Here is a 27643-nt window from a genome sequence, read left to right as displayed (position 1 = left end):
ATGCACGCGCTCTCGCATCTGTCCAAAGTCTTAAAATAAACGTAAGTAGTATTCCTTATGTATTTGTTAATGCGTTTAATGCGAGCTGAGGCAAACTATCCCTTTTGTTTAAAATATAACTCGCTGCATATTGGCGCCTCTCTCACTCTCGTGTACGTGCAGAGAGCTGCGCTCTGTCCGAAGTCAGATCACTAATCCTGTTTATGATATGCATTTCAAGGAGTTGTAGCAATACATCCCTCGTGTTTAAAATATGATTGTGTTTAAAATATGATCATGTTCCGCTGGACCGATCGTGTTAAAAAAAAGGCACTGAAAGCACCACTGTTGACACGTGTAGCCTTCTGCAACAGCACTAAACAAATGCATTGAATTGTTTGTATGTTCGTGCGCATGTGTGCGCGCAGGTGCATGTTTTACTGTCATTAAGTAATCACGCAAGACATTTTAATGGCATCAGTTTTTAGAAGGTTGCGGTCATGACGGTGTTGCTCTTGTTCTTTTTGTACACCAATCAAGTGACTTGTCATAATGAGTAAAAAATGAACAAATAAATAAATGAGTCAACTACTGCCACGCCCCCGATACTATTGTGTATCGCCAATCTCACAGGCTGACGATAGGCCGATCTCAAAATGGGGCATATCGCCCAACGATACCCTGGCCTACACTGATCTTTCAAATATGGTAAGGAGCGTCACATTTCCATGCTTAAGATTTTCGGCCAATCACAATGCACTGGATAGCTGGCCAATCAGAGCACACAGAGCTTTCTCAGAGGTTTGTAGAAATCAACATGTTTCAGAACAGCAGGGCATAAGGATAATAGAGCAATAATAATGTACGGTATGTGGAAAATAATGTTTTTTTAACCATAAACCACGCAAACACATTGTATTACACCAAATAACATTCTTTTCTGCAACGTAATAGGGTCTCTTTATTTGAAACTATAATGGTCTGTACTTGTAATGTGTTGGAAACCAACAGCACACCCTTAAGGGATAGATAGTTCACAAAATATTTTAATATTATTTACTCATCCTCATGTCGTTGCAACCCCAATTTTTTGTTGTTCTTCAGAAACAAAACGCAGATTTTTTGTTTGTTTGTTTGGGTTTTCTGGTTACTATACCAACCTCAGTCATCATCCACTTCCATAGGCTATGGGCCATTAAGAAGGACCCAAAAAAACTCCACTTGACTTGTGTCCTGACATTTACTCATCTACGTTTATTGTTTTTTTTCAGTTGTAACACATTATTGAAAAGTAAACATCCTAAAACCGCCTATAAGTTCAGGTACAGAGAATGCGCACTGGAAGAGATGCAACACAATTTTCATTTTAGGGTGAACTATCGCTTTAAATCCTACTAGAATAAGACCCAAAACGCTACACAAACACTAAGTACAGTAAACTACACTAGCAGGGCACTGGACAGCAATAAAGAGAAGATATTTACTAATCGAATGTACAGTTTGCGTGATAGTAGCACACCAAACAAATCGCATCATCATTGCATGCAGAAATATCTTATACTCATTTAAAATAATATCTTCAATTTCAATAGCACATAAGTGACTAGACTTTAAACCAGACTTCATACGTCTTACCTATTTGATGGTAGCGTAATAAAAATATAAACACTGTCCTCTTGTGGTGAAATAAGTCATAGCAAAGTTTCAATAGGAAACACAAATGTGAAATGTTTTAAAATTAAAATAATACAAAGATACAGTATAGGTCTACTGTTCGAAATGAAGAGACTTTTCTAGTTTTTGGTACTCAAATTTTAGTGGAACATGTTGATAAACCACACAGGGTGAACTAAGCGGATAATTCATCCGAGTCGACTGTAGTTGCACTTATTAAACTGCCGAGGGCGCCAAAGACTACATGTTTTAAAAGCTTTAAAAGCATTACGTATTCCTTCTGTGATTAAATAACTATACAAATTGACTTCAAATATACTGAGCCTTAGATTGTAGCCATTAGAGATTATTTTCAATTATTACATCATTATTTTATCATTATTTTGTAAAAATCATCAGTGTCAAAAGAATGCGGTAGTGTTAAATGATTTTGGGAACTGTCAGCATTCTTCTCTACACTGTGATAACTAGCTGCTGCATTTAAAACCTGGCTGGCAGGATGTTTTTATTTAGCTTCAGTAGAAAATAATGTTCGTTTTTCCTTTTCGGACCAAATTAACCAAATTGTTAATGCTGGGAAAATAAACAAAACCCCAAAACAATGAACAGTCGAACATTTCTGGAATGCATTGTCTTTGTTTAATGGTACATGACAAGCTTTTACGAATAATAAGTTCCATTATAACAAGCCAGAGCAAGCGAAGTGCTAACTACCATCACAATGACCTGTACTGTATAAAATAATTTAAAAAGCAAAGTAATAATAAAATTACAAACCCAAAGTACAGCCCCAAAACTGTTTTCTTACCAAGGAAACTGATTGTTACTGTTTAATGTCTATATCATAACTTGTCAATGTAATCAACATGTTAAGGACATTAGACATAGGCAGTTTAAAAATTTGAATAGTATAAAGATGACTTAAAACATTACTGCAAATAATGTAATAAATAATGGCATTCAGTCTAGCGGTGACCGACTGTAAACACAGATCACATCTTTCCTTCCAATCATACAAAAAGCACTCACTGCTCATATACACAGTACAGTATGACCTCATTAAAGTTGTTTCATTGCTTTACACTGTTTTTTCGATTTATTCCAAAGTGGCAAAGTCAAGGGACATAAAAGCTTTTAGAAAGATTAAAAAACAATAAAAAAAACTAGAATGAGATTAATTTTATAGAAAACACAATAAATATACCAAGTCTTATCAGAATCCAGGCTTATTATCTATGTCTATCAAAAGAGTTAATACAGTATATACCAAAAAGGAAAAGGCTTCTTTTGACAATTAGGATTGATTGAAGAAAAGTGCGTACATAGGCAGTCTGACAGCTCTTGAGTTCTGGTCTGCTGTATTCGTGTCTCAGCTAAGGCAAAATTTGAGAACAGATACATACAGTACATGTCTTCATCAATCTGGGCGTGTTACAGCTGACTTCCATTGAGACAGCAGAAGATAATGAACCAATTGAGAGTTGCTTTCAGACAACACATGATCAAGACAAAGGGGATTTCATTTGGCAGGTTTCTCTGGCAGTCTGTGAATTACAGTAGATCAGCTCCTGTTCTCCATTTTCAGATGGTTACTTTTGAGACTCGTCAGTAACTGAAACAAAATAGCACAATTTAGAGTTTGTTTATACCATACAGTAAGTCATACTCTCTAAAAATGCTGGATTATTTCAGGAACCCAGTGTTGGGTCAAAAAGAAACGAAAACAGCTGTTAGGAAAATGTTTATATTTGACCCAATAATGCATGGGTTAAAACAACCCAGCATAGGTTGAATTACATCCCAGCAGGTTTTATTAGTCCTTTTTAGAACTACAGAGTGTACAACTAATTATTTTAACTAAACTTGAAACAAAAAATTTCTATTGTGAATTTCTACTTAAAAAATATTTAAAAGGTTAAGAACGAGTGTGTAAATGATGTCAGAACTTTTATTTTCACGTGAACTAAACTTTTAACAAATGATCTGCTCTGCCACACTAAACAAAACTATACATTTTTCTAGAACATTTCACATTGATCTTAATTAAAAGTTGATATTAGTGCTTGTCAAAGGTGACCTAGGCTGTGTCCGAAACTGCCTACTTCCATAGTAGGCGAAAAGCATTAGGCGAGGAGAGTAGTATGTCCGAATTCATAGTATTCCAAAAGCAGTATGCGAAAATTCCCCGGATGACCTACAGTATTACTTCCGGCAAGTTCCCGAAGTGTTCATTCAATGGACACTTTGCTATCCCGTGATTCCACGAAAAAGAGGACAGAGTTGTTTTATTAAAAAATGCCCAAAAGCGGTAACGCGACTAAGATGGCGGCGTTACCGGAAGCTAGTTATTTTTGTTTATTAAGTTTTAAATGTGGATATTTCTACAACAAAACGGTACGGATTACCCTCAGAGGGCCTTTATTTATCATCGTGGACCCGTTTGGATTTATTTTGTGAAGGATGGATGCACATTTTTTTGGATTAACTGAAAGATCTAAAACATTTTCTTAAATAACTGATCTCGGAAAGCTTGTGGGTGAGTAAATTGTGGGTTTAATAAAATTTTTGGCCGAACTACCCCTTTAACGGTCGATGACTAGCTACTTCATCTAATTCAGTACCTACTGTCACAGTATGTGGTTTCGGACGCAGCCCTAGTCTGTGTAAACCCAGCTAAAGTAATTTACTTGTGATTTACTGTTTTTCTACATAAAATCCTCCTACTGTACATAATGTAAGGAAAATACAACCTTTAAATTTAATAATGATCGAGTGAGATCACATTAAAGATTCAAATAAAGTGAAATCAATGGCTAATTGATTGCTTCTAATCTCAAGATAGATTACAGTATAAGACTTTAGCCTGGATTTTACAAACACGGTCACATATTATAAATCACTCAATTTATGGTAAATCACATATAACAAAGCACTTAAAATCATACAAAATCCATTCAACCAAAAAGTAAAGTAGAGATCAATCCATAAGCTTGGCATTAATTCTTCCATACGTTACCACAAGAGGTTAGCAAGGGTTAATAATGGCATACAGATATTACAATGAACAGAGTAGCATGTGGTTGAGAAGATAGAAATGGAGATCCGTTAATGTGATGATAAGAGAGGATGTGGACGAGGAAAGAGATATCCAGATGAGATGGTAATGGTTTTAGTAAGCCACTCATGATGAGCAGGAAATTGTCGTTGATGTTTCTAACTGAGAGGTAAATTAAAAAATACCGTAATGGTGTGAGACTTTTATTCCGTTACGGCAGGGCCCGGGTTTTCTTTATTTTCAGAAGGAATGGCTAAGTAGTCTGTCCTGTAGACACATGGGTACAAAAGAAAAAAGGCAAGAACTAGGTTGAAGGTGCATGGGTGCACCAGTTCCTATATTTCAGCAAAGCCTCATAGGATCATCTGCCAAATTAAAGGGAAAGTTACCTCAGCCTCATGTCATTCCAAACCTTTGGAGATTTATAGTCCCAGGTTACTATGAGCTGTATGGCAAAAGCTAACAGTTTTCAAGTTTGAAATGACATGAGAGTGAATAGAAAGTTTTTAACATTAAGATATGTTTTAATATTCAGTGATGCTGAAGTTTTGGGATCTCTTTGTTTTTTCCTTCTGCAGGCAGTGGTGAACAGCAATAAAAATCACAAATTCATATGACTGACAAACAAATTAACAACAAATGACAATCGAAAGCTGTGAAAGGAGGTGTAAATAAAAGAAAAGAGGGTTAATATGTCCCAGCGTTGCAACAGTTTGAGATCCATGAGGATCAGTTTGGAATCAGATTACAACAGGTAAGCCTGAAGGACCACACACTATTGCATGTCATGGTAGTCTATCATGCACCCCACAACTCAATAAAGCTCAGAAAACAGCTTTAAAATTCATCACTAATGATTTAACTTTCAAGTTAGTCAATAATGATTGAATGTCACATCTGGCGAGCGCCATTGCTGAGCATACGCATGCTTTATGCACCTGTCAAACAGCAATACTCCAGCATTTTCATTAAGCCCAGACTCAACTGCATTATAAGGGTGACTATAGACCCTGAAGCACAGAGCTTATTGATATGTCAGGTAGAAGACACACTGATAGAAATCAGCAAAACAGTTACGGCACAGTGACTTAGTGGATAGCACTGTTGCCTCACAGCATGACGGTCCCGGTTCAATCCATGGCTAGGTCAACTGGCCTTTCTGTGTGGGGTTTGCATGTTCTCCCTGTGTCAGCGTGGGTCCAGTTTCCACCCACAGGCCAAAAACATGCATGTTAGGTCAATTGGACATACCAAATTGCCTCTTGCCCAACAATTGTTTTTGAAGTATAATTGAAGCTCAATTTTATTTTGTATTAGTGGCCTCCTGTGACCTTTTTGTTTTTTATGCATTTTATTTAAATATATTTGAATAAAACCATTTTTTATCCCTTAAACACAATTTACTAAATCATCATGAAAATTCTCCTTTAGTTTATATATATATATATATATATATATATATATATATATATATATATATATATATATATTGTTTTAGTAACACTAGTGAACTTGAAGCATGACCCAAGACATGCGTTAATACTCACGCGCTATCCTGCGTCTGTTCATCAGATTTGGAGATCTTCCTGTAGCAGTAGATCATCTCCACCAGCAACCAGAAAGTGAGGAACACCAGGAGAACATACATCATGATCTCTGAATACAGGGCCGTGATGTCTGTAGTAGCTGAAAAAAGGAAAGCTAGCAATCAGAGGAAGTTTTGTCCAATCAGAAGAGGTCTGCAGTACTAAAAATGTCTATGATGAAAGTGGGTTTTATCCTCAAGTGTGCTAAGAATGAGAACAGAAGTGCAGCGTGCAGTATCACTACAGTGTTGTAGTGCAGGTCACCAGGTACTTAAATAGTTAAATAATCAATGCAATTTAGAAGAAGCATTCATCTAATATTAAAAATGAAAAAAAGAAACTATTGTAAATTAGGTCAGTAAAACTCAGTTGTGTTTATTAGTGGTGCTATATGACTGGATAACTTACATTTCATACTGGCAGTCCCTAAAATATCCTCATAAACTGAAGATTATTCACATGCAAATACAAAATCATCCAATGAAACAACCATGCTCAGATATTTCTACTTTCCCATGATGTACAATGGGGCATTTAAAGAAGTCAAGGCAGATTGAGGTTCTCAGCTTTACCCTCTTCAGACCAGATGACTGATATCAGTAAGGTCACTGACCCTAACATTAAACATTTTAGCCAAATTAATAATCAAAACACTAAAATTGGTCAGTCCATTTTGCCTTCTGAAAAAGATGAGAACCGCTTTACCACGTCAATGGGACTTTTGCATGTGATATTTTTAGGAGCAAAAACAAGTTTTTTTATGTATTTTCATAAAAATACCATAAGTTCTTATTTGTTAGCATTATTAAATACATTAGCTACATTAACTAATAATAATCATTATATTTTTAGAACATAAACTTGCATTACCTAATTTTACTATACAAAACCATTTTAAAAATCTATTAATAAATGTTAAAGGTGCAATGTGGGATCTCTTGACAGAAATGCAATGTAATATACATAACTATATTATCAGTGGTGTATAGACCCCTTCACGGTTCACGTCACAGGAGAATTTGCGGTTTGCACTGCGCATGTCAGGGTCAAAAAAGTCATTTTATCAAGTTGAGTTGCATATTGTTCAGTTGAATCCAAAGAGTATTGTTGCGTCATGGGCTGTGAAAATTGCACCAGCTCTGCAGTTAAGTTTTTCTGGTTTTTCTGGAAAAAAAATAGGCGATACATGTGTTTGCAAGTAATTAAACGTGCAGACTGGGACAATGCAAAGATCAAAGAGGGTTGTGTTTGTAGTGCTCACTTCATTTTAGGTAAGTCATCATTTATCAGCCCTGTTAGATTAAATTAAAAAGCCTGTATTGTATGATTTGTTTTTAGTAGCCGCGGCTTTTTTCTGACCCCATGCTGCGCGCGCACCCAACCTAGACGTTCGATGTTTACAAACATTAAAGGGGTCTATAAAGACCTTACATGATGAACTGTGTTGTTTTCATACTTTAGAATGAGCGTTTTTTATCTGCATATACAGCCGCCACAATATCTACAGAGCGTGTTTTGTCACTACGTTGTCTCAGATGAAATGACATGTTTGTCCTGTGGTGGCTACCATAGATTTCTCCATGCATTTTGAAATTGATTGGTGAGCTGTGGACCAAAACCGTCGGTTGCAATTCGCAATTTCACTGCTAGATGCTGCAACAAAACCCACACTGGACCTTTAAAGTTAACTTTAAATAAAATTATTGTTTTTCTTTAGTTTATATTAAACAATACAGTTAAGTAATGTTGACAAATGAAAACTTATTGAAGTGTCACCAAAAAATAGTCTCCTTATGTCTCATGCACTGAAGTGAACACATCTATAATGGGATGGAATTACCAGCCTGACCTTACGAATTTCCGTGTTGTAGTCACGGAATATTTGGCTAATTTATCCTTTTCATTGTAATGAATCTCTGCATTTTTCCGTGTCAGTACCATGGACTTTCGTTTCCGTGTCAGTTTTACGTATTGGTTACTCGATTGTTTTTCCTATTTTTAAATCATTGACGCTTGGGTTTGGGGTTAGACCGACTTTCTTTTACATAAAATGACATCCTAACCAAAACCCAACTAAAAAAAAAAAAATCCGGGAAAAAATAGTATAAACCAATAGTTAAAGGAATAGTTCACCCAAAAATGAAAATTCTATCATCATTTACTCACTCTCATGTTGTTACAAACCTGTATAAATGTCTTTGTTCTGATGAACACAAAGGAAGATATTTTCACTTCCATAGTATTGTTTTTTCTACTATAGAAGTGAATGGGGTCCACGAATGGTTTGGTTACAAACATTTCTAAAAATATCTTCCTTTGTGTTCATCAGAACAAAGAAATGTATACTGGTGAACTATCCCTTTAAAGTGACATCCAAATCCCAAATCTAACCCCAAACCCAAGCGACATTGGTTTAAAAATAGGAAAATCAATTGAGTAACCAATACTTGAAACTGACACAGAAAAGAAATTCCATGGTTCGGACACTGAAAAAATGCGGAGATCCGTGACAATGACACGGAATAAATGAATCAAAATATTCTGTGACTATAACACAGAAATTTGTGAGATCAGGTTGGGAATTACAGTTGTACACAGTGGCGGCCGGTTACTTCTTTTCCAAAGGCGTACGATGCAAAGCTCATCAAAATGTGCATCACGCGTCATGTCAAAATAAGTGCCTGCTACAGATGCTTCGAAGGGGTTTATGAAAAAGTGACACTCGCGTTTGTTACTTGTTTAATCTCATGTGTATACAGATATTAGTGTGCAGCAGGTAAGTTTTTTACATGACGCATTATCCACGTAGGTTCACATGACGCACCGAACACATATTTTGACGTGGCAGCCCATACACGACATTACGAAAACATTTTGAATTCCCGTCCCTCGGAAGAGAAGTCCCTGGCCGCCACTGCTTGTACGGTTTTATGTCAGGTCGGTCGTATGTCTAAACATCTTCTATACCCATCACTTACAATATGTTTCTATATGCAAAAACTTTGTAGCAGATAGAGATAATGCAATGTGGTGGTGTGATTTTACACAAATATACATTAGATAAAGTATATTCGGTTAAAGCACTCTGCATTCAGCAATCTCAGGCATCTAGAGAAAAGCATACAAACCATCTTCCACATCACCCCCTTACACCACATAGAGTAAGTGTTTGAACAGATTAAACCAATTCCCTAAAAACAACTTACTGCCTTCCAATAAGTAAGCTTAAATAACAGCAAAACAGAACAAAACATACAATTACTAGAGCAACACAAACAATACAAAGATATGATAGGGCAGAGTTAAACCATATATAAAGGAATAGCCATGGTCAAAGCTGGATGGAAGTTAAATATATCACCAATTGTTTTAGGTTATTCAGAAAACATGTGACGATGGACTACATGACACACCATCTAAAGTAAAGTAAGAGTACAGTAAGAGGCGAAGTGCCAAATGAAGGTAATCATATCAAATAATCGCTATTGTACTGTAGTTAATGCATAAGGAAGTAAACTTACCCGTTTCTTTAACATGTAGATCGATGGTGATCGTCTTATTGCCAAACAGTGTGAATGACTCATACTTATATAGGCGGAAAGCCTTGCATTCATAAGTGCCAGTGTCATTTAGACTGACATTTTGAATGCCAATAGAAATGTCCTGCATGTCCTTGCTGCCGTTCCACACCAGACGACCCCTCCAATGGTCCTTTAAGTTCTTCGGCTCACGCGGCTCACCATTGTACTGAAAAATCTGAAATATGTATTTTATATTTGACTTTTAATTATTAAGTATCACAACAAGAGAAGATAATAATAGATAAAGTACTTGCTCCATGCAGCACATTTGTCAGCCATGCATTTTGAATTTATATTCTAGTAAACACTAGTATAAACTAGTGCTGCACAATTAATCGCATCGCAATCGCAATCGCAATGTCAGCCTGTGCAATTATATGACAGCAAAATGTTGCAATTATATTAAATAAATCCATGTGTGGACTTGTTAACACCAACTTTCTGATAACAGTTTGATGATTTTCCTTGCTGTTTAAAAAAAAGAAAGAAAAACGAACAAAAAAGGTAGTGCATGTGTGACATGCACCTGTGTGGTGTGCGTCGTCACTTGTGTGTGCGCAGCGCGGAAATACCAGAGCGAAGATGAATGCAGAGGAGGTTGACAGTGATCTGGTAGCTAAAAAAAAACTCTACGTCTGTTGTATGGCAGTATTTTGGATTTAGGATTACTGACACTGAGCAGTTGCTACATCACGTGGCAATACGAAAACATTTCTAGTTTTAAAAATACACATTTTAGCATTATCACTAAACTGTGTGTGGATTTTCCTTAAAACCCATCAAGTTGACTCATGATACAATTTATTATAATCGCAATCGCACATCGCAATATTAGCATGAATAACCGCAATGGGAAAAATTACCCAAATCGTGCAGCCCTAATATAAACTCAATATAAAGTGGGCATTCATGTAGAACTATATGTATGGGTTCACTCTATGAACTATCCATCAGTTATCGGTTATATACAATACAAACAAACATAAATGCCAAATGCATGTTTTTTTATTTTGGTTTTATTTGTTTTTAAAAGAATCTACAGTAAAATAAGAACTCACAAGCACGCTGCTTTTATCCGCACCGATGTAGTACCAATCCACTGTGGTCCATGCATTGATCTCCTCTCGTTTCATGCAGAAGATGCAGGTCAACTTCATAAAACCCCCTTTGACGGCCTCTGTCTCCGATGGCACATCTACACAAACCAGACTGCCGTCCTGCACTGCACACAAATCCCAAAGTGCATCACTATCCAATCACACACCACTGTACTACTGATGCACTGATGTCTCTGAGCTTGAAAGCTTAAAAAGATGTCAAGTTACATTGGCCTTTGTCGTAAATAGTTAACAATCTTCCTAAAACATAGCTTCAATTTGCGAATATTTTAAAGAGGTCAATTAAATTCGAGATCTGTCAAGGGACTACCGGAGATAATTTTTCCATTACAAGCTCCATTTCCAAAAAGAGCCATCTTCATTTGAGGTCAGCTCACTGCAGACTACTGGTCAGACAACATTACACCTTTAAGTACACTGACAGAGGCTGACTGCATATCATTGAAAAGAGACTGGGTTCAGGGGTCAGTGATGTGTATATTATAACAGTGTTCAACCATGAGCACAACCTCTGCCACTGTGGAAATAGAGGCCATCTTATATAACTCACAGCCTCAAGCACAAGCTGTCAGCAATGATTTTGTCTTTTCTTTTGATGTGGGCCACATATGGTAACACTTAATGTGATTTGCCAATTATGATGACATAAGCATCACTTATGTATAGTAGAACTTAGTGCCAGATCAAATCTGACTGTAAACCAATTTTAAAAATGTATTTCGCCAGATATCTTACAATCTGTGAAGAGAGGCAGTGTGATTTATTTTTTGATTGTAGGAATGGCAATTTTTGTGTTACTTGGGACTGAGACTTAATATGCATAAAGTATGTGTAGGAAAGCTCTGCAGATGTGTGCAAACATTTTGGTGTATAATTAAAAACTGTAATACAAAAACGACCAAAACACAAGTGCACAGAATTATGTATATTACTATTATAAGTACAATATACAGTAAACATATATTTTAATGTAATGATTAAAAATGGATTTCACTTTAAGAATCTTAAAACTTAACAATTGCATCTTGTTCTTAACATTACTATTTCCTCTGAAGTGTAATGTATTGTCTTTATTTCTTCACTGTATAAGAAATGATTCATAAACAAAAAGGCGACCTGAAAATATCTTATAGGCTATCAAGTACATTAGACATTTAAAATGTTAAACACTTACCAGCAAATAAGTACAGCAACAATAAATGCAACCCAACCTTGCCTTGAGTTGCCATCCTGAGAACTCTAATAATAGGGCGGCGTCTCAGATTGAGTCTTCCTGTTAGCAAAATAAATCATTAAAATTCAGTGTAAATCACATAATAACCTGCATTAAATGGGATACCTCTCTGTATATTAGGTACATTAGTTGAATATAAATCCCGCGTAACTGATGTGAGATCAGTAAATCAGCACCACGGACAGCGTCAGACAATTCACATTTATTTCAATAGCGCTTTTCGCAGTTTGCCTTGTTGCAAAGCTTCAAAATATATTTTACAACAAACAGTAGAGAGACAAAGAAAGCAGTATAATAAAGAAAAAAAATCAATGGAAATATTAAAATAATGAAATAGATGTACCTGGAAAACCGCGCCAATTCCCGTTACCTGTAATAAATGCTGTTTATAAAAGTCACGATACAGAGCTTTGTAGCGACTACATTTCCTGAGTTTAAAAACAAACATTGAAACTAACAGGACTAACTAAAGGTTTCTTGCTATTCTTGAAAAAAAGATCCTTCTTACCGAAACAGAAACATCCAGACTGAATTAAAAGCGCCGTCTCTTAAATTAAAAGCGGAGGCTTTTCTTTCATGGCTATATTCATGAATGTAAACAAGACCTGTGGATTCCTGATAAAAAATTCTCACAATGAAGAAACCCAACGCCTCCAAATCAAACTTTTTAAGTAGCTGTCGGTGTCAGATAGTTGTTTCTAAGTGTTTAGCTTGCTTTCTGTATGAGTAGTTCAGATAGTCCATCGTCAAAGCTGCGCCCTCTGTAGCTGTAGACTCACAGCCGCCTGTCTTTGTTTTCCTAGTAAGTAGCCACCTACTCGCGTTATGACACACGTCTTCAGTGCGCATGCGTCACTGGGTCTACTATTAAGCCGGCTTCCAGACATTTAAAGGTTTTATAAAAGGGAATCATTTAATAATAATTAAACATTCTTAAAATAACAAAACTAAAAGTGGTCTTACTTTTAAAAACATTTTATCTGTAACCTTACAACCACTGATTATTTATAATAAATTGGATTCAACACTCTTAAATATGCTAGGTTGTTTTAAATCACTGAAGGGTAACATATGGACAAACCCATCAGTTGGGTTTAAACGAACCTATGCTGGTTTGTTTTAAATGGCTCATATTATGCAAAATCCACTTTTACTAGGTGGATTCCTGATATGATTCCTAATGTGATATCAGATTATTCAATGTAAGGCCCCGAATTCATAATATGTGATTTGTTCATAGGTGGGAGTGGAGATTATGCAACTACCATATCCAAGCAATTTATGCAACGGAGAAAGACAGTGAGTTTTACATTAGCGTCCATCCTTCAGTCATTAACTTCTCTATAACAACAGCAAATATGACGTCTGCTCTGAACACAAAAAGCTCTGCCATCCAGCTCTCATGAACAACATCCATCAGTGCTAAAAAAAAAAAACATATAATGAGCCATACATGGTTGTCTCATCATTCTAATGCTCAAACCCACGTACTGGTCCTGCTTAACCTGTGCGTGGTCGGGGATGCAATTATTACATGACTCACACTGGATTTAAGCTTTTTGCAAGAAAATGCCATTTTATGCTTATATGTGCCACATGTTTAACACTGAAATTCAGATGCATTTATTCACATAGCTCTTAAATTCATGCCTTTTAAATTCAACAAAAACGGCACCTAGAACAACATCTGTATAAGTCTTTTCAGTGGGTTACATCTGCCACAAAATCAGACCTGACAAACCCCAAAGTAAACGATGACGCAAGTTATCATCTCCAATGTAAATCTCTTTTCTTGGACTTGAATAAACACACAAATTGGAAGCAACAGTTTCGTTCCTGGGATTGGTGATGTAGACAAGACCAACATTATCATAATTCCTCCCGCTTGGACTCACAGCCTGGAAGTTAACTCCTGTCAACATTGCATTGTGAACGAATCTTTCAAACATTATAAGGAGCGTCACGTTTCCGGCCAACGGCAGAGGATTTCAGGCCAAGCACAACGTACAGATTAGCTGACCAATCAGGGACACAGAGCTTTTCAAATCGGTGTGTTTTAGGGAGAGAGTGAAATCTGGAGCTACAAAAATAATGTGTTGTTAACCATAAAACACACAAACACCAAATACACAAAATTGTTTTTCCCCAATGAAATAGGAGCTTCCATTTTAACCAACAGTAAGGGGAACAGCTGTACCCTGCCATAGGACAACTGTGCCTTCTGGCTAAGTTTGGTTTCTACAAGATTTTTTTTTGTCTCCACAAGTGGAGTTTTGGTTCTTTGCTGCTTTTGTACAGTTCCTTTAAAAAAAACACTAAATAAATAAGAGGCAGTTTCCCAGACAGGGCTTATCCTAGTCTCAGACTAAAATGCATGTTTGAGCTGCTTTATTTAAAAAACATCTTGCACTGACATATCCTAACATATATCAGTGTTATTGTTTTGTCTAAAGAGGCTCACCAGTATTGTGTTTTTGTAAGGTTGTTTGTGAAAACTATTTAAATATATAACCAGGGCTTAGTCTTAGATTAATCTAAACTCTGTCAGTGAAATTGTACCATTCCTTTAGATAAGATTTTTGCTTGATCTCCAACACATACAGAATATTTGTGTTTAATCTTAAAATGGGAATGTACCTGATTTAATCTAGCAAAAGTAGTAATGTATGGATGCAGTGAAGATTAAGTAAAGGATTACAGATTAGGATTATGACTTTAAATCTGACTTTATTATTCTGACCTCACCAGGAATAAAGAGTATGTGACCCTCAGACCTAGAATTAATTTTCCACAACATGCAGAACGTTTGTTTCAAACATTCCAGATAAGTTTCAGTCTATTTTAACATTTAATTCTAGAGGGATTGTAGCATGTGTCTGTAAAGAGCACTAATAACAACTGTAGAGTGCTCTGTTTTGCAAGTGTGATGCTGCCAGCAGGCTCTGTCTCAGCACAGACTAAAAATGGCAGGCCTGGTGGTTGCTATACCCACGATGAAGGGAAACCATAGCAACAGCAACGCAAAATGACAGCATGGTGAGAGGAGCTGCAAGTAATGCCTTCATCTACAAGTGGAGGATGCAAAGCCTGCTAGACTGATCATAAATATTTATCATGTATAAAATATTACTATATAAGCGTTTTTCTAAAAGTTTGTGTGTTTCCATTTAGATTGTAAATTCTAAAAGAAACTATTTAGAAAATCTGGAATCTAAAAGTGCAAAAATATAATATAAAAATATTTGAAAATTGCCTTTAAAGGTGCCAAAGAGTGCATTGAAATAATGTTAAATTGTTCTCTGATACCTACATAGAAGGTATGCGGCTTATGAAGTGCAAATATTATATAAAAACATTTTAACATATCCATTTACAACCTTAGGATTTGTGTTAGAATGAAATGGTCTATTATTACCGTATTTAAAAGGGTCATGAATAAAAATGTGGAGCTCTCTTCTTATTGGCTGTTGAGTAGAGCGGTTTATTATAGTAGCTCTGTGTGTGTGTGTAAACAGACCTTATGTTTGAGCCTGTATCAGACGAAGATACAGATTTTGAAGAATAATCAATTATTCAGAGATTGGAAATAGACGTGTCAGAGTGGTATGTTTATTAGTGTTTATTCATTAAGGACTTGTAAAACATAACTGTAACATCAATAGTAGAACTTGAGCCTAAACTCAGCCTACAGCAGTAACTAGCATATAGAGCTAACTCAGCAATCAAAACTTTGTTTTTAGCATTGTAACAATATTGTAATTCATCTAATGTGTAATTTAATGTTGTGGAATAACAGCACGACTGTACCGTCACAGTTGGTGTTATGTTGAGATTGGCCTGTTTTCCATTGGTTATTTGCATGCTCAGTGTTACATAAAAAGGAGGAAACAATCATGTTTGAGGGTCAAAATATGTCATTACCAGGTACAGAGCTCTTATTATTCATCTACACTCAAAAAATTGTGCTAAATAGCACTAAAAGCTCGTAATCATATGGGGAACCGTTTAAGTGCTATATAGCACCTATAAAACACCTATGAAGAACCATACGGGGGTGATATAGCACCACTATAGCACCAGATATGGTTCTATATAGCACAATATGGTGCTACACAGGTACTACATAGGTGCTAAATAGCACTTAAAATGGTTCCTGTATGATTACAAGCCAGTGAACCACTTTTAGTTCTATTTAACACAGTTTGTTTGCCTGGGTAAATACAGTTTTACATTCTATGGCACCTTTAAAGTTGTCCAAATGAAGTCCTTAACAAATCATATTACTAAGGATAAATACATTTTTGCTATATTTAAGGTAGGAAATTTCCTAAATGTTTTCGTAGAACATGATTTTTACCCAATATACTGATGATTTTTGGCATTCAAAATAATACAATCATTTTGATCCATACAATGAACATATTGTTGGCTTTTGCTACAAATACAGTATACCTGTGCAACTAATGACTGGTATTGAGGTCCAGGGTCACATATACATATTGGGGGTGCCTTAATGGAAAAAGCATGTAATTATTTGACCACACAGTGGAAGAAGATCATTTCAGCTTTCAGCTCATAAATGGGTCATGCTGTTGTTTCAGGCTAGAGCTGCTTGAGATCCTCTGCATGAGAAGCTTGAATACTGTAGGTCATCAAAATAAGGAGAATAAAATGTTGGTCTGAATAAGTTCTGCTAGTTTGTACTGTATGTGTGTGTTCGTTGCTTACTGTGCCTTTCCATATGTGACATGTCTAGTCAAGTTCATTTATTTATTTGCTTTAAAACACACACTCTGACATGCAATACTGTAACATTAATACAAGCAATTCTCATGCATTATTCATATCAAAGCAAAAGGATAAATATCTGCCTAGTATTATAAAACATGAATTCTTTGTTTCACCTACTGAGTCCTAATGCAACTGCAGTCTTTTGCATTACACATTGTTATTTATAGCAAGTATTGTGAATAAATCTTTCAAATGAAATTTCTTCAAATCTTTAGAGGATAAAACCCTTTGTTTACTAGAGAGAGTAGTGACGTAAATGAGGGCAGATGTTAAGAGATTAAAGAGATTTCAAGATTACATTATTATTTGTGACGGTAAGACCTCTGTAATATTATGGCAACCATGATTATGTCACGACTGCTTCAACCGAGAACTAATTCAATTCAATCCACCTTTATAATTTATATAAAGACATTTTGGGTTTTATGTAAATCTTAATGTAAAATGTTTGTTTATAAATGACTTTTGCTCATTTATTTCTCATTGCTGCCTTTAACAATGTATACAGATGTCATTTATTTTGTTTACTAACGAGCATAACCAACATATCTTTCTAGAATATAATAGATCTATCAACAGCCATACATTCTGAATAATAAAAAATATAATTAACAAATAACAACACTTACAGGAGGACGAGCCCAACGTAATGGACAAATCATTGATCTGCTGTAAAAAGAGATCCTCAGCTCAGTATCTCTACAAATGAAACATAATATATGACACAGTTGCCCGAATACATTCAGAGTTTATTATACAAGTGAGCTCCTCTCAGGTATTGCAGCTGTTCATGTTTAATGAAGAGAGCCAGGACAGAAATAGACACAATCACAGCAACCATGCAACCTCGAACAGAACGACAACCTATTCATATACAGACACATAATAATGAAAGCCTGAAAACAAGAGCAACTAGATTTCAACTTCCTAAAGAAAAAATAAGCTACATAGTTGCCTTACAATTTTTAGTTAATAATGTTAGCATAAATATTGTTGAATAAATAAGTTGAATTAACCCTCAATCGGTCCTTGGGGTCAATATGACCCCAAACGACATTTCATTGGTTAACAAAAAAGGTTCCCTTCATCTCAGAGATGTAAAACTTTGTGACTTTTCCTCTTTACATGCACAAAAAAACTGGGCTTGATTCGGTGGTTCTAAAGGTATGTAAAAAATTTTTTTATCAATCTGTCCCTTGGGGTCCATATGACCCCAATTGAAAGTGAATGGGAAATGCAAAAAATGTTACTTTTTTTCCATTTGTCAAAAAATAAATATCAATAAATCCAACATAAATCTGAAAATTTTGACACAGAAATGAAGGCCTGGTACTTGTGCACAAATGCAATGCAAAAAACACATGCTCACACAAACACACACAAATACACACACACAAACACACACAGGTATGACTGCCACAGAGAGCATTTGTGTGGAATTTGGCAAATAAAATCAGTCACAAATACAGAAAATAACACATAAAGGGGTGTGACATAATGCACACACATGTACACTCACAAACACGCTCACGCATGCACGCACGCACACACGCACGCACGCACGCACACACACACACACACACACACACACACACACACACACACACACACACACACGCACACACGCACACACGCACACACACACACACACACACACATACACACAAACGTGCTCTTTCTCTCTCCTTCTCATGCACACTCTCTCACTCTCTCTCTCTCTCTCTCACACACACACACACGCACGCGCGCACACACACACACACCCACAGACACACATACAAACCCACACACGCACACACAAACACATACAAACACACGCAGACAAACGCACACACGCATGACTACCACAGAGAGCATTTTCACAAATGTAGAAAAAAGATGCACGCACATGTACACTCTCACACACACACAAACAAACACACACAAACACAGACACACTCACATGCTCTCTCCCTCTGCTTCTAACACACATTCTCTCAAGCACACATGCTGGATCTCTCTCTCTCTCTCTCTCTCTCTCTCTCTCTCTCTCACACACACACACACACACACACACACACACACACACACACACACACACACACACACACACACACACACGCACACACACACGCGCGCGCACACGCGCGCACACACACACACACACACAGACACACACACTTACACTCAGTCAAATTTATATGGCATTTTGTAAAAACAGACATTTCAAAATGCATCAAAAGCTATAAAAATTACTATTTGACATGATATTTATTTTTAATATCCTTTCTAATGTTTATATAAACATAAATTAACAAAATGTATCTCAAAAGTAATGATTTGAGCAGTTGTCCATATCCAGGAAAATGAATGGGTCTCTATGGGAATCTGCCGGTCTAAATGATTTAATTCCTACACTGTAATTCTCTAATGTTTTTTTCTAAAAACCGATGCCTGAATTCAACACCTCACACCTATATTAATGTCTAAAAACAATTGAACTCAAATTTAGATAATAATTTATGTGAATTTTCGTAAAAATTTGATATTTTTCAGGAAAGCCAATTGTGTAGTTGAGGATTTTAGTGGTAAACAGGTACAAAACTACTTCAAATCTCTCAAAACACAGCTTTATTGTATAGATGAGAAGTAAACAAAAAAAATGATATGTTATTTGTATTATTGAAAATGTATATTTTTCTTACAATTACGCCTTCAATTTTGGGGTCATATAGACCCCAAGGGCCAGAAGTGTAAACAGAAAACGAGGAGCGTTTGAGGGTTAACGCAAAATTTTAAGGCAACAAGGTAACTTACTTTAAATAACAAATATTTTTGTATCCACGTTTTTGTTAAATCAGACAGTAGATGAATTTTAATGTAAAACGTCTATATTGCATAGCAGGCTGCAAGCCAAACACCAGCAAAACAAGGTCTGCATTCAGATGTGAACCGTGCATTTCAAACTGTACCTAGTTCAGCTTCAGTACACTATGGCTGACAGGTATGTTAAGTGAATAGATTAACCCTGCATATGGGCTGCACAGACACAAGGTTGGTTTAATCTAAGAGATAGAGGCAGACGGCACGCAGCCAATGGAACTTTCTTCATCGTATCAGCCCGAGGACATTGAGTTGTAGGACTGATAGATGGTCATAATATCCATAACTCCTCCCCAGTGTGTACACAGTCTGTTTAATTTACGAATGTAAAGCTGCTCTGTGCATGGGCTTGAATAAACTCTGAAGTTTACAGATCATCAGAGCATGAAGTAAATATAAAGCATGTCAGATATACTTATGCTCAACGCATAGAGTTTAACGAGCAACATTTTTTAGGGAAACAAATTTTAAATACAGTGTGTTGTTTCAAAATTAATAAAAATAATTTAAAAAGACATTTATGCACCATGCATGTTTGAAACCAAATACTGAATGCTTGGCCTAACGTAAAATGTTGCCTGGGACCCTTAATGTCACCCCATTATTACCCTTGGCCATGCAGAATGCTCACATTTAGTGTTATAGACAAACTGCATGTCTGCAAATGTATTCAAGGTCAACAGTATGTCAGATTGCACTGCAAATTGATAATTATATTATTTTTAAGCAGTCATACCCCTTTCCTCATCATTGTCCATATGTTTGCCCTGCTGTTGCTTTGTTGCTGTCTGTTTTTCTAATCCATTGCCGTCTGCTTTGTGTTTGCTTGGTGACTTGCTGTTTTCCCGAGCTTGTACTTTGGTGTGAGGTGCCGTGTCTTCACTAAAACTCAGTTTCTGGCTTGAGCTAAGTTTAGAAAGTCTTTCTTTCATCTCTTTTAGTCTCTGTTCCACTGTAGACGTCTGAAGCTCCACCATCATTTCTTGATCCTGTAGATGTGGAAAGAATGAGCATATTTGGTGCATGAATAAAGGTTGTCAAGGGCCAAAAGCACTCTTTAGATGTTCCTCTAAAAACATGAGTCAGGCTGCTTGTTACCTGCAGTGGTTGGTCTATCTTAGACGGTTTCTTCTCTGGTGAGCTCTGAAGCTTCGATAAGAGTTCCTGGTGAACTTCATTGAGTTTGTTTAGTTCTCTTTCTCCGCACAGAACCTGCAGCACATAAAAAAAATGTGCGGGGATATTTCTAGTACCATACTGTACACCCAACTTTTTATACTCCATAATAAATAAAGCACACATTGCAAAACGTTTTTTCGTTGAGATTTTACAGAACTCACGTCAGTTTTGAGTCTGGTTTTTGCATGTCCTGCAACAATACAGTACATCATAGATAAAGTTATAGTTTTGAAAGCTTTTGTATAAAGCATTGTGTCTAAGAAAAGCAGGCAGTACCGTAAGTAATCTCTCACCTTCTTCATTTTTGTCTGTTAATGTTGGTTTTAATTCCAGCAAGAGCTGCTGTATCTTGAAGTATTTATACACTTGAAGCCTATAATGAGTTGCAAAGATACGTTCATTGGTATAATTTACCCAAAAATTAAAATACAAAAAGGTATGACAAAAACTTAAGAAGACACATAAAGACTATAGAACACAAAACGTTTTTACTTTTTGGGTAAACTATTCCTTAATAAAAATTGAGTACTAGCCTCTCTGCCAGCAGATGATGTGCAAAATGAGTTTCAGCAGGTATTTTAACACTGACAAATTCCTCAACCAATGTCCCAAATGTCTTTTCTGTGTTCTCCTGATCCATCTAACACAATAAAATCTTGTTATAACTTCATAACTGGACTTCATATGAAGGTCATACTCCAAACATGCCTCACCGACTGCATCCTCTGGTCCTCGGTGAAAACGTGATGGAAAAGCTGCATGCTTAGTGCTGATATGGCCAAATGAAAGGTTTTCATGAAGTCATGAGGTTTTGAACCTGAAAAAGTATAAAAGGGGACATTTCAAAAGACTTTTTTAGATCTTTTTAAATCTTTGGTGTCCCCAGAGTACATATGTGAAGTTCTAGCTCATGTTAAAATTGCCACCGTGTAGGTGTGAGCAAAAATGTGCCATTTTTGGGTGTGTCCAATTAAATGCAAATGAGCTGATCTCTGCACTTAATGGCAGTGCTGTGGTTTGATAGTGCAGATTAAGGGGCGGTATTATCCCCTTCTGACATCACAAGGGGAGCCAAATTTCAATAACCTTTTTTTCACATGCTTGCAGAGAATGGTTTACCAAAACGAAGGCACTGGGGACCCAATTATAGCACTTAAACATGGAAAATGTCTGATGTTTTATGATATGTCCCCTTTAAAGAGGACTAGAGATATACAAATATATGCACAGTTTCACATAAGCACACCATCCTATTGCTTCCTAAGATTAATCATGTACAATAAGGGATAATGTATAGGCAGCCAGTTGATATCGCAGAAATAAGCTTCGTCAGAATGAACAAGACCCAATGCAATGCAGAGAGTCTCGTATCACACTGAAGTGTTTTATTTTACAAGAACAACCGGCTGCCTATACATTATTCCGTTTATTACACTGTTATTTACCTCATAAGTAAGGTAAGGAACATTAAATATTGATTTTAAGTATTTTATTAGCTCAATTTTTATGAATGCAGACGCGAGGAAGACAAGACATTTAAATGTCATGAACACACTATTTGGTTTAATCATTTGAACATATAATGTCATATATGTTATTAAATATTTATATTTAATATTAAACTGTAGGGGTTAGTTGTAACACGGACTGTTTACATTGTTACACAAGGTTGAGAGTTTTGTTTTTCTGGTATTTTTTTCACGCTGCCAAAAGAAGTTCTCCCGCAAATTATTGGAAATGTATAATGTTTTTCCAGAGAGTTATTGATGAACGAGTGTTTTAGTGGTATGAGAGTAAATTTTTTTGTTTTTTTCGTTTCTGGTCAAATCCAATGCTATGTCATATTAATCAGTGTCTTGTTGACTAAAACATAGCATCGTTTTGAAATATGTTTGCAGCTCTTAGTAACTTTTTTGGTGGGCTTGAAAATATTTTGACCCAGATGGCTAATTGTAACGCTGTGTTACAACTAACCCCTCAGCACTTACCATACGAAAACCGCTATTGTTAGCGTATATTTTGCCATTGTTTTAAATAGGCTACACACGAATGATTGCTGGCTGCCAACCAAATAAATGTGCCTGTCTTTTTGTTGATACCTTTAATATTGATTGAATAAGGTCACCTCAAAGATTCAAAAGAAATCATAATAAAATGCATGGCTAAAATCAGACTTTGATGCACATTATCTCAGAATTTGATTTTAAAACTGTAGTATGGTTATTACAGACTCGGTCACGTATAAACATTTTTTTGTCATATTTGTGCTGCTTTTTCTCACAAATTTAGACATTTGTATTCATTTATAATTGAACTATTGTTAGAAAAGGGCTGGATGAATAAATACAGTGTGGATACCTGTCTATTATAGACAGATATATATAAACAAAATATACACTTTAAGTATTGAGACAAAATAGTGTTGAAACATTTTCCTGCAAACTTAATTTTTAGCAAGTGTTACAACTAACCCCCTGCCTGTTACAATTAACCCCACCCATGGGGTAAGTTGTAACGTTTGCACTTCTGTCACGTTTGGTGTAATTGCCCAAGAATGGTAAGTACTAGAAACAAACTTCAAATGTTCATTTGTAGCAGAGATGTGTGTGTTGCTTGTGTAAAAATATCATTAATCAAACTCAAATATTTTTTGAATGATTGAGACAAAACCAAAAAGCGTTAGTTTGTGCCCCGCTCTCCCCTACCTGTCAAAATGATTTGCTGCATCCGGGTAAGTGTGTTATTAGTTTTGAGCAGTTGTTGTATAATCTGGGAATAATAAACTTGCAAATGTCGCGACTGGCCAATCAGAATCAAGCATTCCAATGAGCCGTGTAATAAAATACAATAATATAATAATACATTGTGCATTATATTGCATGTGACAGTTACTTTTTGTGTACTATGTGCAGTTTTATAGTAATATGTCCTTGTCAATCCAGTTTTTTCACTTATATGAGTTTATATATTGTAGGCAAATGTGTACAGTGTATTTAATTTTTTTTTAAAGATTTTAAAACTCCATTACAAAAAATCTTATTAAAACAATTACATAGAGAAGACTAGTGGGCACCGTCTTACCTGAGGATATATAGGCCATAGTGTGCAGTATAACAGAGATGAACTGGCCAGCGTTTTGAAGCTTATTCTCTAAGATGTACAGAATCTGATTGGCTGTGTCATAATAAAAGTCTTTATTGCAGTAGTCCAGTAGGTGATCACAGTGAGAGACTGGCACAGTCTTGGCCAATAGCAGCATTACAGAGGGGAAAGCACAGTCTCTGTGCAGCAGACGCATAACATGGCAACCGAACAGGAAGACTGCAAAATGCTTTGGGGAAAGGTTGTCAAGGGCAACAGGAATCAAGTGTGTCTGCTCACTCTCCACTTGACTGAACATTACTGGAGGAGAAAAAAAGTAGAGATGCTGATTATTACAAATTTGAATGAAAAAGGTATACTTATCTTGGTTAAAATATCAAAAAGTTTCTAAAGATAAACTAATAAGTAAAGTAAAATAAGCACTGAATATAAGACGACATCATTTTTAAAATAATTGTCCTTTTTCTTCTTCCCCGTCGGTTTCTACTGTGTTTTAAGCAAACATTTAGTTTCAATGTTTTCATTTTTGTCTAATTTAAAGAATAACATTTTTCATGTTTCTTACCACCAGTAGCAATTTATTTTTAATGGGTTGCTTTAAAGGTGCATTGTGTAACTTTTAAAGCATCTCTTGACGGAAATGCAATGTTATATACATAACTATTTTATCAGTGGTGTATAAAGACCTTACATATTGAACTGTATTGTCTTTACTACCTTAGAATGGGTCGTTTTTATTTACATTTACCATGGGTACTGTAAGTACACATATGGGTGCTAACCTTCCTCTGGATTCGGTGTATGAACAAGCATCTGGAGTGACTCCTTGATCTCCTGCAGTGTTCTGGATAGAGGTGTCAGAGAGACAAATGTTTCCAATTCCTCTTCACTAACACAAAGGACGGTGCTCTGCTGGTGACCTGATGCACGACAGCATTGATCGGAGGAATCTGCTTCTGTGTCCGTCCTCACTTTGAGTTCTGTCATGTCTGCAAACTGGTAAATGATAAAAAAAACATCTAAACTTAATCGGTAAAAAATTATGACTCACTGAACAGCAGTAGCAGCTTGTCTAAAAGGATTATTAGGAACACCTGTTCAATGTCTCATTAATGCAATTATCTAATCAACCAATCACATGGCAGTTGCTTCAATGCATTTAGGGGTGTGGTCCTGGTCAAGACAATCTCCTGAACTCCAAACTGAATGTCAGAATGAGAAAGAAGAGTGGCATGGTTGTTGGTGCCAGACGGGCCGGTCTGAGTATTTCACAATCTGCTCAGTTACTGAGATTTTCACAAACAACCATTTCTAGGGTTTACAAAGAATAGTGTGAAAAAGGGAAAAACATCCACTATGCGGCAGTCCTGTGTGCGAAAATTCCTTGTTGATGGTAGAGGTCAGAGGAGAATGGGCCGACTGATTCAAGCTGATAGAAGAGCAACTTTGACTAAAATAACCACTTGTTACAGCCGAGGTATGCAGCAAAGCATTTGTGAAGCCACAACACGCACAACCTTGAATCAGATGGGCTACAACAGCAGAAGACCGCACCGGGTACCACTCATCTCCACTACAAATAGGAAAAAGAGGCTACAATTTGCACAAGCTCACCAAAATTGGACAGTTGAAGACTGGAAAAATGTTGCCCGATTTCTGTTGAGACATTCAGATGGTAGAGTCAAAATTTGGTGTAAACAGAATAAACCATGGATCCATCATGCCTTGTTACGACTGTGCAGTCTGGTGGTGGTGGTGTAATGGTGCGGGGGATGTTTTCTTGGCACACTTTAGGCCCCTTAGTGCTAATTGGGCATCGTTAAAATGCCACGGCCTACCTGAGCATTGTTTCTGACCATGTCCATCCCTTTATAACCAACATGTACCCATCCTCTGATGGCTACTTCCAGCAGGATAATGCATTATGTCACAAAGCTGGAATCATTTCAAATTGGTTTCTTGAATATGACAATGAGTTCGCTGTACTAAAATGGCCCCCACAGTCACCAGATCTCAACCCAATAGAGCATCTTTGAGATGTGGTGGAAGGGGGCTTCGTGCCCTGGATGTGCATCCCACAAATCTCCATCAACTGCAAGATGCTATCCTATCAATATGGGACAACATTTCTAAAGAATGCTTTCAGTACCTTGTTGAATCAATGCCACGTAGAATTAAGGCAGTTCTGAAGGCGAAAGGGGGTCAAACACAGTATTAGTATGGTGTTCCTAATAATCCTTTAGGTGAGTGTATGTGTGAAGGTAAAAAATAATGAACACTTTTGTATTTTTTAATGAACTGTACAATTAACGGCTTTAGTTAAGGACTTACTTGAGTGAATCCAGTGTGACGTTCACTTTCTCTGTGGCTGTTTGTAGCTTCGGTGTCTTGTTGCTGCCTGACATCTGCATTCATCCTGCACATCACTGCCTCTAAAGACTTCAGCACTTCTCCCATCAGACCCATCCACGGCTCTGCTACGATCACACATCAGTCATACAAATACTGCTACATCACAGACATGTGACTTTTAAGCATGCAGGTGTCATCTTACCATGAGTAGTTTCTTTTCTCGCCAGCATTTCATTGTCTAGCATTTTTTTAAGCTGGTTCATCTTTGAGGGTTCCATATTTTCTAGTGTGTCCTACAAACAAGCAGCCATGATTACAGTACAACTACAATGTATAAACAAATATAAACCAATCTTCATTTTATCTTTAATCTGACCCTCAGAGCATCAACGTGCTGGCACATGTTCCTGTAGAAGTCTTGCGTGTCTTTACGATGCTTGGCCAGCTGGGACGCCAGATGTAAGTTCTGATCTTCAAGTTTGTCGTACAACGTTTTCACATTGAACTCCTCAAGTTCCATCAGTGTATTTCTAAAAACTTTAAAGGTTGGATATATATGATTCAAAATATTCAGCAGAAAAGAGCTGTTTGACACATCCATTATTAAATAATGTCATTTACCTCCTTTGCACACAGCAGGTTCCTCTGATTCAGCTCCCTCTCCCACTCCTCTAAGACCTAAGGGCTCAGAGCCGTCCACACTAAAAAGCAATATAAATGCACAAAGTGCTCAGAAATGGTCAGAAGTACATTTGAATGTAACAGTGGAAAAGATATTAGCAGCCTGAACCATTATCATTAGACTTACCAGTCTGTATTATAAACATATTCAATAGGAACACTCGGTTCACCCAAGCTGCGCCACTTGGGTTTCGGCCTCCCCTGAGCTATGAGGTTTGCTCGATTAGGCCTCAGGACGAGAGCAGAAGTTGTCAACACTATAATTAGCAACATCAGAAGAGATAAAACCCCTATGGAGAAATACAAAGTACGGTATGTTTACACCATTATATTGTTTATACACTTACATTTATGCATTTGGCGGATGTATTATCCATTAGAACTTATAGTGCATATTTCATCAGTATAGTGCTACATGGACACTTACAAAACTGAAAATGCACAGTCAA

At 36.5% G+C, this 27643-nt stretch overlaps 2 protein-coding genes across 5 annotated transcripts in view; both read right to left on the bottom strand.

Moving 5' to 3' along the window:
• Positions 1–2278: 2278 nt before the first annotated feature.
• On the bottom strand, positions 2279–17934 carry scn3b (sodium channel, voltage-gated, type III, beta). 4 transcript variants are annotated; one of them, XM_065281215.2, is made up of 9 exons: positions 12736–13050; positions 12571–12597; positions 12168–12266; positions 10934–11097; positions 9816–10050; positions 9501–9518; positions 6256–6394; positions 4894–4975; positions 2279–3265 (listed from the first exon to the last, which is right to left on the bottom strand). In XM_065281215.2, exons 3-8 carry the CDS (start codon positions 12220–12222, stop codon positions 4912–4914), a joined length of 675 nt encoding a protein of 224 aa, XP_065137287.1. In that variant the 5' UTR covers positions 12223–12266; positions 12571–12597; positions 12736–13050; the 3' UTR covers positions 2279–3265; positions 4894–4911. The 4 variants fall into 4 exon arrangements, with proteins under 4 accessions (XP_065137287.1, XP_065137288.1, XP_065137285.1 ...); XM_065281216.2 differs by lacking the exons at positions 12571–12597; positions 12736–13050 and adding an exon at positions 17648–17934; XM_065281213.2 differs by lacking the exon at positions 12571–12597.
• A 1851-nt stretch (positions 17935–19785) lies between these two features.
• Positions 19786–27643, bottom strand: part of LOC135770246 (uncharacterized) — a 53846-nt gene continuing 45988 nt past the window's right edge. The window contains exons 83-95 of the mRNA XM_065279977.1: positions 27322–27484; positions 27135–27214; positions 26890–27050; positions 26716–26806; positions 26493–26638; positions 24944–25157; positions 24141–24461; positions 21773–21876; positions 21593–21699; positions 21353–21432; positions 21221–21249; positions 20979–21092; positions 19786–20869 (exon numbers count right to left, since the gene is read on the bottom strand). Coding sequence (XP_065136049.1) covers positions 20603–20869; positions 20979–21092; positions 21221–21249; positions 21353–21432; positions 21593–21699; positions 21773–21876; positions 24141–24461; positions 24944–25157; positions 26493–26638; positions 26716–26806; positions 26890–27050; positions 27135–27214; positions 27322–27484 — 1877 coding nt within the window. The 3' untranslated portion in view covers positions 19786–20602. The remainder of the gene's footprint in view (positions 20870–20978; positions 21093–21220; positions 21250–21352; positions 21433–21592; positions 21700–21772; positions 21877–24140; positions 24462–24943; positions 25158–26492; positions 26639–26715; positions 26807–26889; positions 27051–27134; positions 27215–27321; positions 27485–27643) is intronic.

This window comes from Paramisgurnus dabryanus, chromosome 8, assembly GCF_030506205.2.
Source record: "Paramisgurnus dabryanus chromosome 8, PD_genome_1.1, whole genome shotgun sequence".
In the NCBI taxonomy this organism is placed as follows: domain Eukaryota; kingdom Metazoa; phylum Chordata; class Actinopteri; order Cypriniformes; family Cobitidae; genus Paramisgurnus; species Paramisgurnus dabryanus.
The sequence above is the reverse complement of the archived record's forward strand: the minus strand, read 5'-3'. Positions and strand labels throughout refer to the sequence as shown.